Raw genomic sequence first — 12,606 nt, forward strand, 5'->3', positions numbered from 1 at the left:
GAGAATGATGGATAGGGAAGAAAGAAATAAATAAAAAGAGAAGAAAATAAAATAAAATAAGCAAATAAAAATAAAGTAGGCAAGAATGTTGCAAGAGATTTAAACTATTTTCATTTGTAAATTTTATTTATTTATTTATACTCATATGCTATTTACATAATATAAATATATCTGACTTTATTACTATAATCGCTAAACAATAGATATGATATAGCAAAACCTCTATATTTCATATCATATTTTATTTAGTTCTATTCTAGTTAAAAATCCGGACAATCAAACATAACTTTTGGGTTAATATATAATCTTGTTAAGTAATAGAAACTTAAACATTTTTTCTCCGCCAACTCCAACATTATTTTTATCCGTCACCTGCGAGTAGCGTAAGACCGTTTCCCTGAGGACTGTCAAGTGTTTCCGCGCCATGAGAGCAGAAGCGGATATAGAGAACGAGCATATGAGAGGAATCCCATATCCCGAAGCCACAGGACTCATCGTAAACGTCATGAAACCATCCGAGACGATACAAGTCACCGGAGGGAGGCTCTTATTCAAGCCCATGCTCAAAATGAGATCGCCAAATTGGCCGACGATATCGTTTCTTGTGGAGTCGCAGAGCATCGAGATGTCCTGTATCGCATCTGCGTCCAAAGGAGGAAGACCATCGGAGTCAGGAGCCGAAAGTCGGTCGGTGTTCTGGTCGCAAAGTCAGGGCCTCGGGCTCTGGCGAGCCGTCAGTGGTTGACGAAGGAGATGTGGAAGCCCTTTTGATGGAGGAGCTTTGCTAGCTTGAGTATGGCCCCGCTGTGTCTCTATGCAGGGTTGGGAATGCAAACTGCGTGTGGCTTTGTGGCCGATTCGAATCTAGCGGAACCCATTTGTTTCTTCTCACTAGAGTGTCGACTCAAAACGACATTTTAAGATGAGTTCAACTCGGCTTGGTTTAACTATCATCGAGTTGAGCTTCCTTCCTTATATAACTTCGTAATCTCTTTTGTCCTCATTTTATGCGTACATTTCCAAGTATGGCACCACATTATAAGTTCTCATATTTAGTTTGATTTCATCACCATGTTTCAGAAAAATTATTCTTACTTCCAATTAATGTAAACATTATCCATATTATATTGTCAAGCCGATTAACTATTCTCGCTTAGAAACTATGCATGTTTCTTCTCGAGTGACTTGTGACACCATGTTAGTATAACATGTGATTTACCTTACATTCTAGAATCTTTCTTTAATCGATACCCAATTGTCTATTTTGTGGGGTAGAAATATGCCACATTGGCGTGGAGAATTAGCCAATGGCTGATCGATATAAGTCGACCATGCAATGTTCAATGGTGATGACTCATTCTACATAAATCATATGATTAAGGCTCAATTAATTTTGCAAAAAATGAATGATTTGGCCAAATATTTTCCTAAAAATGATTACTTATATCATTTACAAAAATGAATGAATGAAAATTATATTTGTTCTAGGTGAAAATATTTTTCACATCATATATATATTAACAAACAAATGGAACCTAAATAATAAGCCAATTTTTGATAACGCTAGTATGAACACCTAGAGGGGGGTGAATAGGTCTTAAAGAAGCTTTTGCAAGACTTAACAACTTAATTCGATTTTTATGAAAACAGTATATTGAAGATATAAAAGACTGTAAACAATTATATAAGGCTACGAATTAAAGTAAAGAGTTTAGGAAAAGAGAATCAAAACACAAGTTTTATAGTGGTTCGGCTTAGACCAAGCCTACGTCCACTCTCCCGCAATGACAGCCCACTAGCTGGATTCCACTAAGAATCAAAAGAGATTTTACAGTCTCACATCATTGATTCCACAATGTAGAGACTCTACTACACTTTCTCAAAGTCTCACAAGTATTTGATTTCTCTTTTGAGTATAATTTAAGCTCGACAAATTGTAACAGCAAAGAACTAAGAGTTTCAGGCTTTGGAATTTTTCTTTCACGCACTCACTCGAATAACTTGAGCATCCTCCTTATATATTTCTCCATGTCATCATAACCATTGGCACATTCCAAAGGAGTTCTTTCAATCTACCCGTTGGACAGAATCAATTAGGAAGATCTCGAGTTATTTAAGGAATGTGATGATAGCCCACCAATCCTGCTCGCTCATATAATCAAGATCTAGGTTTCCATAAGTAGAACCTTCCAAGTGTACTTCGCCAATCAATGTATTTAATTATTCAAATTGATTTCAATAGGAATAATTGATCACGGGATGCTATCTCCAACCGTGAGATATTCTTCAACCGTACGAACCAAATCCTTAAAGATATACTTGTATTTGGATAAGTCTTCTTCATCGGATAAAACTTTTCTTCGTCGGTTTGGAAACTATCAGTGAAGGTAGACTTTGAATTTTGAGTCTGGAGGTCTTCATACTTTGACCATAGAGTCTGCAAGTTTTCAGATTAGACTGATGGAATCGTTTTGTCATTTTAAAAACAGATAAGAAAGCTTTCTCCAACAATTTTGTCCCATGCAAATGACCTATCTGTTCACTAAATGATCTTCAAAAGATTAGTAGCATTGTAAGAAACCCTATGTCTGCTAACTGACAAAAACAATTCTTGGCTCGCACCTCATTTTCCCCTACCCGGCATTCAGAGGTATCGATAAAATTACATAAGCCCTTTATATCGTTTCGACCTCTTCTCAATCGATTAATTAGCATTTACAATATTTCCGTGGCGATGCTGAGATCCAGCATCACCAAATTCATGAGTGTGGTATAATGTTATTGAGAATAATAAGGTGCCCCTGCGAAAGGTGATATAAAAGTCTCACGGCGTGCATCAGACGTATTGTAGACAGTGCCAATCGTGTTGCATACCAATAGCAGCTTTCTTTACCAGCCAGGATGGAAAACACACTCTTCTATTTGATTTGAGTCGTGCAATTCAATCAATTAAAGGACTTTACTTCAATGACAAACAGAGGAAACATAGCGCATAAAAAAAATATCAAATTACACTACTTAAACAAAACCTCGTCTAGCAACTTGTCCAAATTCTGGGAAGATGACCCTTTTTCACCGGCCGCTTCTTCTGCCATCTTCTTCCACTCCATGGCCTTGCGTCTCATTTTCTTCCCCACCTCTCCTTCCATCAACTCCCTCACAAGCCTCTCCACTTCATCTCTCTTCACATTACTATTAATCTCTAACCCAACCCCCCAATCATCACATATATACTTGCAATTCATTGGTCGGCCGACAAGCTCTCGATGGTCGAGTTCCAGCCACAGTGCGTCAAGAAACCTCCAATTGAAGGATGGCACAGCACTCTCTCTTGCGGGCACCATCCAGATAAAAAACCTCTCTCTCTTGTTTTCTCAACAAACTCTATTGGAAGAGTTGCCTTGTCTCCTTTCACTGTGTCAGGCCTCAAGACCCACAAGAAATAGTGATTGCTATTGGCCAGTCCCATCGCAAATTCAACCAACTGTTGATGCGTGATGAACGCTACACTTCCAAAGTTCACATAGATCACGGAATTTGGCTCCTTCAAGTCCAGCCACTGGAGGCACTCATTGTGCTCTTCCAACAAATTGCACTCAATGTGCTTCAAGGCAAATGATTTTTCTCGAGTGATTTGATCGATCATTAAGTGAAGTGGTCCAACCGCATAAACCCTTGGGATCATTGAGGAGAGGGCATGTAGCACATCCGGCTCAAGCACCTCAAAGGTGTGGACAATGGTTGCCGTGGCGTTATCGGTGTTGTCACCGATGTCGGCGCTGGAGTTGAACATGGTGTCATCGGAGCCAGTGATTCGGAAGAAGTGAGGCATATCGCACAGCCTCACGTTTTTCATTCCCGGGATCCAGTTGATAGGGGTGTTCCCATACCCGTTCATCAATTGGGATTCATCTGCATGCATGTAAAAATCATCAAATGGCAACAAATCTAATTACAGTGACTTTTCTCATTTTTGAATGCATTCTAAGTCACAAATCACATACAATGCAAGTCTTTGAAATTTAGGGAAAATTACCAAAAAAGTCATAAACATATTGTATGAATGCCAATTTAGTTCTAAATTTTTCAATTTGGCCAAAAATTATTGAAATGAATGCCGGCATCCTATGTGGAACGGCTTGTACTAACTGGAAAATTAATTTCCAGGGATTTGCTCTCTTCATGTGCGATCAAAGGCATTCATAAAATGGTAGATGATCCGACCGGAAAGTTAATTTCCAGGAGAATGGAATAATATGTAATTCCTCGTCAAGTGAAGTGCAATAAATGATGAATGCATAAAGTAAGTGAACTCTTCGGAAAATGCAATAATGATAACGATAATACCTATATATATGTTGCTTAAATTAATAGAAACTCAAACGTGTTTTACCTGTGAGTGGTGCAAGACCGTTTTCTCTTAGGGCTCGCAATTGTTTCAGCGCCATGATGGCAGAACCGGGCATAGGGAACAAGTGTATGAGCGGAATCCCAAATTTCGAAGACGCCGGACTCGTCACGAACGTCATGAAACTATCCGAGACGATGCAAGTCACCGGAGGGACACTTGGGTTCGAGCCCAAACTCGATACGAGATCACTGATGGGGCCAGCCATATAATTCCTCATTGAGTCGCCGAGTTTCTGGAAGTCCTGTATCGCATCTGCGTCCGAAGGAGGAAGACCATCGGGGATCGTCAGGAACTCAAAGTCGCTTGGCGTTCCACTTGCGAACTCAGGGCCTCGGGCCCTGGCAAGCCGTCGGTGGTTGAACTCAGTGTTGACGAAGGAGATGTGGAAGCCCTTGTGATGGAGGAGCTTTGCTAGCTTGAGCATGGCGCCGATGTGGCTTTGTACAGGGCAGGGAATGCAAACTGCGTGTGGCTTTGTGGCCAAATCGAATCCGGCGGATCCCATTTGTTTCTTCTCACTAGAGGACGATGACTCCAATGACATTTCAAGATGCTTTGAACTCGGCTTGGTTTAACGATCACTGAGGTGAGCGTCAACTTTGTGTCCTTACTTTGTGCGTAAATTTCCAAGGATGGCCTCACATAACAACTTGTCCAAGTTTGATTTCCATCTTCTTCGTTTCTTTTTCCCCAAGGAAATATATGATTTAAGTAATATGATCTACCTTTTATACTAGTTTTTTTTAACTGATATCCCATTGACTATTTTGTAGGGGACTGGCGCTTAGAATTAGCCTCCTTTCCTCAGGGAGCCCACGACTTGAGTAACGAGCCAATTCGGTCCCGACCAATCAGTTCCCGCTTTCGTGGGTAGCAAGTTAAGGAATCTTGCATAATACAGGGGAGGGCGCAACTCAGTCAACGCGACTGCAGCGATGTCTCTCCCATTCAAAGACAGTCGCATGATGTTTGGCTATTGACGAGTAAGCCCTTAAGTTAAAATACTAGATTGACTTCGTCAACATTTTGTCCTTAAGTATGGCGTCGTATTGTAAGTTGTCGAGTGTAGTTTGATTTCCATCTCCTTTTCGTTTTCCCCAAGGAAATGATTCCGGTAATACTATCTACCTTTTATGCTAGTTTTTTTCTTTCTTCTTTTTTTTTTTTAAATTGATATCCGATTGATTATTTTGTAGGGGTACAAATGTTCCATATTGGCGTCGAGAATTCGCCTTCTTCCACATGGACCACATGACTTGAGCAACAGAGCCAAATTAGCCCCCCACCTATCAGTTCCCGCCAAATAAAATAACATTGTAAGAAACCCCAAATTTTACTAATTGAGAAGACTAGGTCTTTAAAATTAGTTCCTCACGGTATCCGATGATATTTTGGCTTGTTTGAAGATCAATACCTGTATTGAACTTCATCTAACTAGTCTTTTGCTTAGTGGGTTATCCACATGGGTGATGTTTATCACTTGAAATTCACCGATTGGAAGCATGGTTTAAGGAAAACCATGGGCAGAGGACAGACAATATAGCCAATACTAAGTAACATTTAATTTAAGATGCCGATGCATCATTCGAGTCTAAAATTGTATTTATTATATTACTAGAAATGATGTAGTCAATGTGGATTTCCATGTGAAAAATAATATGTATAAGATCACGATAAAAGATATATTCATATTTATTAAGTTGTCTCCTGGAGTTTACACCGGATTTTATTCAAAGTGGATTCAAATTCTATCGTGTAGATCTATCCCCCAATTAAATGAAAATATAAGATTGTAAATTTGTTAATTATAATATAAGTATCCGCAATATTTCAACACATTTCTTCATAGACGAAGAAGCACGGAGACGGTGATGGATCACGTGGCCGTCCGCAACAATGGTAAAATAATGCGTCGTCCCCCTCTTCTTCGGCATGCGGAGGGGGCCCCGAAGCCGATGGAGGGGCTGAACGAGGTGGGGCCACCGCCATTCTTGAACAGGACATTCGAGAAGGCGGAGGACCGGAGACGGACTCCGGACTCTGTGGTGACGTGGAGCGATGACCGAGATAGCTTCGTCGTAGGGGACCAGCACGAGTTCTGGAAGGACTTCTTGCCCGAATAATTCAAGCACGAGAAATTTTCTACCTTCATTCACCAGTTCTCGAAGGACCTCTCGCCCAGAAGAGAGACCATAGGGCGAAGCTGGAGACTCACGAGAAAATTGTTGAAAAAATCAAACATATTTTACTTGTACCAATTCGATCTTAAATATTTTAATTGTGTCAATTAATTTCTAAGCATTTTTACGTTTTGCCAATTAAGTCTATCCGATTAATTTTGGCTAGAAATCTTTTTTGCGATGCGACCACCTCGAGGCCCAAATGAATGGGAGAAAAAGTTGGGTTTAGGGATATTTGATCATGAGAATTTCCTCACGGTTCATATTTCGAAAGGCGTCATCACCTCGCCTTTCTGAACGAACCATTGTGAGTTCCCTTGTAGATGATCATGAGCTCTCTTAAGCTCGTACCCTGCATGATAGTGGAAGGTGTGATGATCTGTACCCACACGGGCAACACACCTCGAAAGAGGAGGTTGGGTGTGGATATAGAACTTTCAAGATACTTTTATCATGGTAACCCTCCCATTAGTACTCGCTCTCCATGGATGGCATCACCTCATTCATTAAGAACTTTCCATAGTGAGCACGCTAGACTATAGTGAATCTCGTCGAGTCTATACCCCTCATGATAAGTTTATTTTATTTTCGATCTAATTAATTAGTCAACCTAATAAAGACAGGAGTTGCCACTAGCCTCGTTTTTTAAGATCAGCTAGAAAATCCAATCGAGGGTCGGGAGTTGTCCTTCAATTTTTGCGCAACTAGATATCTAGGTTTAAGAACTTGAGTTATGCTAATAATTCTATTAGCGCCTTTTTGGTACCTAACAGTTTATCGTGTTACCTAAGGTGTCCATGCATTTCTTTTTACTCTTTCGGGATCAATGAACCTAAACTAAATTATCATGCGTGAATGGTTGTTTCCATGCAATTCTATATCTATGGGATAGAAAAGAAAGCACACAATTAAATTTAAAGATGAGACGATAAGTAAACAACCAAGTAAGCAAAAAAGAAAGTGGTAAATCTAACACGCAACCCTAAAGCTCAAAGAAAATAAAGGGAAAGAAAACAGTCTACAACTCATCGAGTGTTTATACAAATGAAGCGACCCGAAACATATATCGAGGATGAATGATATAATTTCACGGTCAGATAGGGCATCGACCTTCCGTCGTTTTCAAGTCTTGAGGGATCTCCACCTCCAAGGATTTAATATAATTTTAATCTAAAACTAGAACTAGGTACATACAAGGGAAAAACATAATCATTCATGAAAACAATCAAAAACACAATGAGCACTCAAGAACGGCCAAACAAATGAAATCATATGCACAAATGAATAATTAGGGCCTCGGCGTCGGCCTTTGCAATTCATGCATCAGTCTTTCTAGACACATCTACCTAATTTCAGTTGACCATGCAATGTTCAATGGTGATGACTCATTCTTCGTGGATCATATGATTAAGGCTCCATTTATTTCGTAAAAAATGAATGATTTGACAAACTATTTTCCTAAAAAAGATTGCTTATATCATTTATGAAAATGATGAATAAATACTATATTCATTGTAGGCAAAAATATTTTTCACATCATTTTTTATTTTACAAAACAAATGGAACCTAAATAATAAGCCAATTTTGTCCCCATGCAAATGACCTATCTATTCACTAAGGGCTTGTTTAGCAAATTTTGTTTATGTTTCCCAGAACAAAAATTTCCGTTCTTTTGTTATAGGGAACAAAAAAAGAATAGAAACGTGTTTGGTAAATCTTTTATTCCCGGGAACAAAAATTCTATTTTTCCCAAGAAACAATTTTTCTTTCTTCTCTTTCTTTTCTTCTTCTTCTTCCTTTTGGCCGGTCACCAACCTTGGCCATGGTCAGCGCCACCACCGGCCAAATGAGGTTCGGCAACCTCGTCGAAGCGTCGTTGGCCCCCAGAGACGCCGAGCCACGGTGAGGCTCGTTGGCCTAAGCCTTGCCATGGTTGGGCAAGGCCCGGCCTCAACTGGGTTGGGTGGGCTCGGCCTTGCCAGATCTGGGCAAGCTTGAGCTTGCCTAGCCCAAGCCAGGGTGAGGCTGACCTTGCGTCACCTGGGCGAGGTCGAGCCTCGTTGGTGGCCACCGAGGTCATTGACGAGGCTTGGCCTTGCCCAAATCTAGCAAGGTCGAGTCTTGCGGTGGCCTGGCGAGGCTTCAGCAAGCTTGCCAGAGCTCGCCCAGTCGGTTGCCGGCCGCCGCTGTAGCTGGCGATTAGCCACAAAGAGAAAGAAGGAAAGAAAAAGAAAAAAAAAAAAGGAAAAATATAATAAAAATATCGAAAAATTAAAAGAAACAACAAAATTATACAAATTTACCAAACGCATTTCTATTCCTAAAATAGATTTTTTTTTTTTTTTTTATAGTTACCAAGCGTGTTATTATACTTAGAAATTGTTCCCGGAAATATAAACAAAAAAAAATTATTTTTGTTCAAAAGTTGTTTTCCGGAACATAAACATTACCAAACGCGCCCTAAACGATCTTCAAAAGATAAGATAGCATTGTAAGAAACCCTATATCTGCTAATTGACAAAAACAATTCTTGACTGTCACCTCATTTTCCCCTACCCGGCATTCGGAGGTATCAATAAAATTACATAAGCCCTTTATATCGTTTCGACCTCTTCTCAATCGATCAATTAGCATCTACAATATTTCCGTGGCAATGCCGAGATCCAGCATCACCAAATTCATGAGTGTGGTATAATGTTATTGAGAATAATAAGGTGCCCCCGCCAAAGGTGATAGAAAAGTCTCACGGCGTGCGTCGGATGTATTGTAGAAAGTGCCAATCGTGTTGCATACCAATAAGAGCTTTCTTTACCAGCCAGGATGGAAAACACACTCTTCTATTTGATTTGAGTCGTGCAATTCAATCAATTAAAGGACTTTACTTCAATGACAAACGGAGGAAACATAGCGCATAAAAAAAGTATCAAATTACACTACTTAAACAAAACCTCGTCCAGCAACTTGTCCAAATTCTGGGAAGACGACCCTTTTTCACCGGCCGCTTCTTCTGCCATCTTCTTCCACTCCATGGCCTTACGTCTCATTTTCTTCCCCACCTCTCCTTCCATCAATTCCCTCACAAGCCTCTCCACTTCATCTCTCTTCACCTTACTATCCATCTCTAACCCCACCCCCCAATCATCACATATATACTTGCAATTCATCGGTTGGTCTGAGAAGCATGGCCAACAGAGCATCGGAACTCCGGCCGACAAGCTCTCGATGGTCGAGTTCCAGCCACAGTGCGTCAAGAAACCTCCGATTGAAGGATGGCACAGCACTCTCTCTTGCGGGCACCATCCAGATAAAAAACCTCTCTCTTTTGTTTCCTCAACAAATTCTATTGGAAGAGTTGCTTTGTCTCCTTTCAATATGTCAGGCCTCAAGACCCACAAGAAATAGTGATTGCTATTGGCCAGTCCCATCGCAAATTCAGCCAACTGTTGATGTGTAATGGATGCCATACTCCCAAAGTTCACATAGATCACAGACTTTGGCTCCTTCAAGTCCAACCACTGGAGGCACTCGTTGTGCTCTTCCAAAAGATTGCAGTCAATGTGCTTCAAGGCAAATGATTTTTCTCGAGCGATTCGATCGATCATTAGGTGAAGTGGTCCAACTGCATAAACCCTTGGGATCATTGAGGAGAGGGCATGTAGCACATCCGGCTCAAGCACCTCAAAGGTGTGGACAATGGTCGCCATGGCGTTACTGGTGCCGTCACCAATGTCAGCACTATAGTTGAACAAAGTGTCATCGGAGCCGGTGATTCGGAAAAAGTGAGGCATGTCGCGCAGCCTCACGTTTTTCATTCCCGGGATCCAGGCGATAGGGGTGTTCCCATACCCGTTCACCAATTGGGATTCATCTGCATGCATGCAAAAATCATGAAATGGCAACAAATCTAATTATGGTGACTTTTCTCATTTTTGAATGCATTCTAAGTCACAAATCACATAAAATGCAAGTCTTCCAAATTTAGGGAAAATTACAAAAAAAAATCATAAATATTTTGTATGAATGTCAATTTAGTTCTAAGTTTTTTCAATTTCACCAAAAAATATTGAAATGGATGCCGGCGTCCTATGTGGAACGGCTTGTACTAACTGAAAAATTAATTTCCAGCGATTTACTCTCTTTATGTGCGATCAAAGGCATTCATAAAATGGTAGATGATCTGACCAAAAAGTTAATTTCCAGGAGAATGGAATAATATGTAATTCCTCGTCAAGTGAAATACAATAATAGAATGATGAATGCATAAAGTAAGTGAACTCTTCGGAAACTGCAATAATGATAACAATAATACCTATATATATTGCTTAAATTAATAGAAACTCAAACGTGTTTTACCTGTGAGTGGTGCAAGACCGTTTTCTCTTAGGGCTCGCAATTGTTTCAGCGCCATGATGGCAGAACCGGGCATAGGGAACAAGTGTATGAGCGGAATCCCAAATTTCGAAGACGCAGGACTCGTCACGAACGTCATGAAATTGTCCGAGACGATGCAAGTCACCGGAGGGACACTTGGGTTCGAGCCCAAGCTCGATATGAGATCACCGATGGGGCCAGCCATATAGTTCTTCATTGAGTCGCTGAGTTTCTGGAAGTCCTGTATCGCATCTGCGTCCGAAGGAGGAAGACCATCTGGGATCGTCAGGAACTGAAAGTCGCTTGGCGTTCCACTTGCGAACTCAGGGCCTCGGGCCCTGGCAAGCCGTCGGTGGATGAACTCGGTGTTGACGAAGGAGATGTGGAAGCCCTTGTGATGGAGGAGCTTTGCTAGCTTGAGCATGGCGCCGATGTGGCTTTGTCCAGGGCAGGGAATGCAAACTGCGTGTGGCTTCGTGGCCAATTCGAATCCGGCGTATCCCATTTGCTTCTTCTCACTAGAGGACGATGACTCCAATGACATTTCAAGGTGAGTTGAACTCGGCTTGCTTTAACGATCACTGAGGTGAGCTTCCCTCCTTATATAACTTCGTCAACTTTTTGTCCTTACTTTGTGCGTAAATTTCCAAGTATGGCCTCACATAACAACTTGTCCAATTTAGTTTGATTTCCATCTTCCTCGTTTCTTTTTCCCCAAGGAAATGTATGATTTAAGTAATACGATCCGCCTTTTATACTAGTTTTTTTTTTTTAAAATGATATCCCATTGACTATTTTGTAGGGGACTGGCGCTTAGAATTAGCCTCCTTTCCACAGGGACCCCACGACTTGACGGTCCCGACCAATCAGTTCCCGCTTTCGTGGGTAGCAAGTAAAGGAATCTTGCATAATGCAGAGGGAGTGCGCCAACGCAACTGCAGCGATGCGTCTGCAATTCAAAGACAGGCGCATGATGTTTGACTGTTGACCAGTAAACCCTTACGTTGAAAATATAAGATTGTAATATTTGTTAATTATAATATAAGTACCCGCAATATTTCAACACATTTTTTCATAAACGAGTAAGCACGGAGACGGTGATGGATCACGTGGCCGTCGTGGTAAAATAATGTGTCCTCCGGCTCTTCTTCGGCATGCGGAGGGGGCGGCTCGATGGAGGGGCTGAACGAGGTGGGGCCACTACCATTTTTGAAGAAGACATTCGAGAAGGGGGAGGACCGTGTTGGAGAAAATTTCTTTATCTGTTTTGAAGTTAACAAAACGTTTTCATCAGTTTAGTTTAAAGACTTACAGACTCTATCATCAAAGTCTGAAAACTTCCAGACTCAAGATTTAAAGTCTGCCCTCACTGATAGTTTCCAGATCGACGAAGAAAAGTTTCATCTAACGAAGAAGACTTATCCAGATACAAATATATCTTTAAGAATTTTTGTTCGTACGGTTGAAGAAGATCTCATGATTGGAGATAGCATCTCGTGATCAATTATTCTTATTAAAATCAATTTGAATATTTAGATCCGTTGATTGGCGAAATATACTTGGAAAGTTCTACTTATGGTAACCTAGATCCTGATTGTATGGGCGAGCAGGATTGTGAACTATCATTACATTCCTTAAATAACT

At 40.8% G+C, this 12,606-nt stretch overlaps 1 protein-coding gene and 1 pseudogene across 1 annotated transcript; both read right to left on the reverse strand.

Annotated features, from left to right (window-relative positions):
* Window positions 1–2,970: 2,970 nt before the first annotated feature.
* LOC104452142 lies at window positions 2,971–4,969 on the reverse strand (annotated as a pseudogene).
* A 4,481-nt stretch (window positions 4,970–9,450) lies between these two features.
* On the reverse strand, window positions 9,451–11,517 carry LOC104450340 (7-deoxyloganetin glucosyltransferase). Its single transcript, XM_010064856.3, has 2 exons — window positions 10,945–11,517; window positions 9,451–10,459 (listed from the first exon to the last, which is right to left on the reverse strand). Exons 1-2 carry the CDS (start codon window positions 11,504–11,506, stop codon window positions 9,525–9,527), a joined length of 1,497 nt encoding a protein of 498 aa, XP_010063158.3. The 5' UTR covers window positions 11,507–11,517; the 3' UTR covers window positions 9,451–9,524.
* Window positions 11,518–12,606: the final 1,089 nt, after the last annotated feature.

The sequence above is a fragment of the Eucalyptus grandis genome, chromosome 6 (assembly GCF_016545825.1).
Source record: "Eucalyptus grandis isolate ANBG69807.140 chromosome 6, ASM1654582v1, whole genome shotgun sequence".
In the NCBI taxonomy this organism is placed as follows: Eukaryota; Viridiplantae; Streptophyta; class Magnoliopsida; order Myrtales; family Myrtaceae; genus Eucalyptus; species Eucalyptus grandis.

Coding starts and splice junctions, on each gene's coding strand:
- LOC104450340 (XM_010064856.3), bottom strand. CDS start 11,506: ATGTCATTGGAGTCATCGTCCTCTAGTGAGAAGAAGCAAATGGGATAC. Junction 10,460..10,944: donor CGGTCTTGCACCACTCACAG/GTAAAACACGTT, acceptor GCATGCATGCAG/ATGAATCCCAATTGGTGAAC.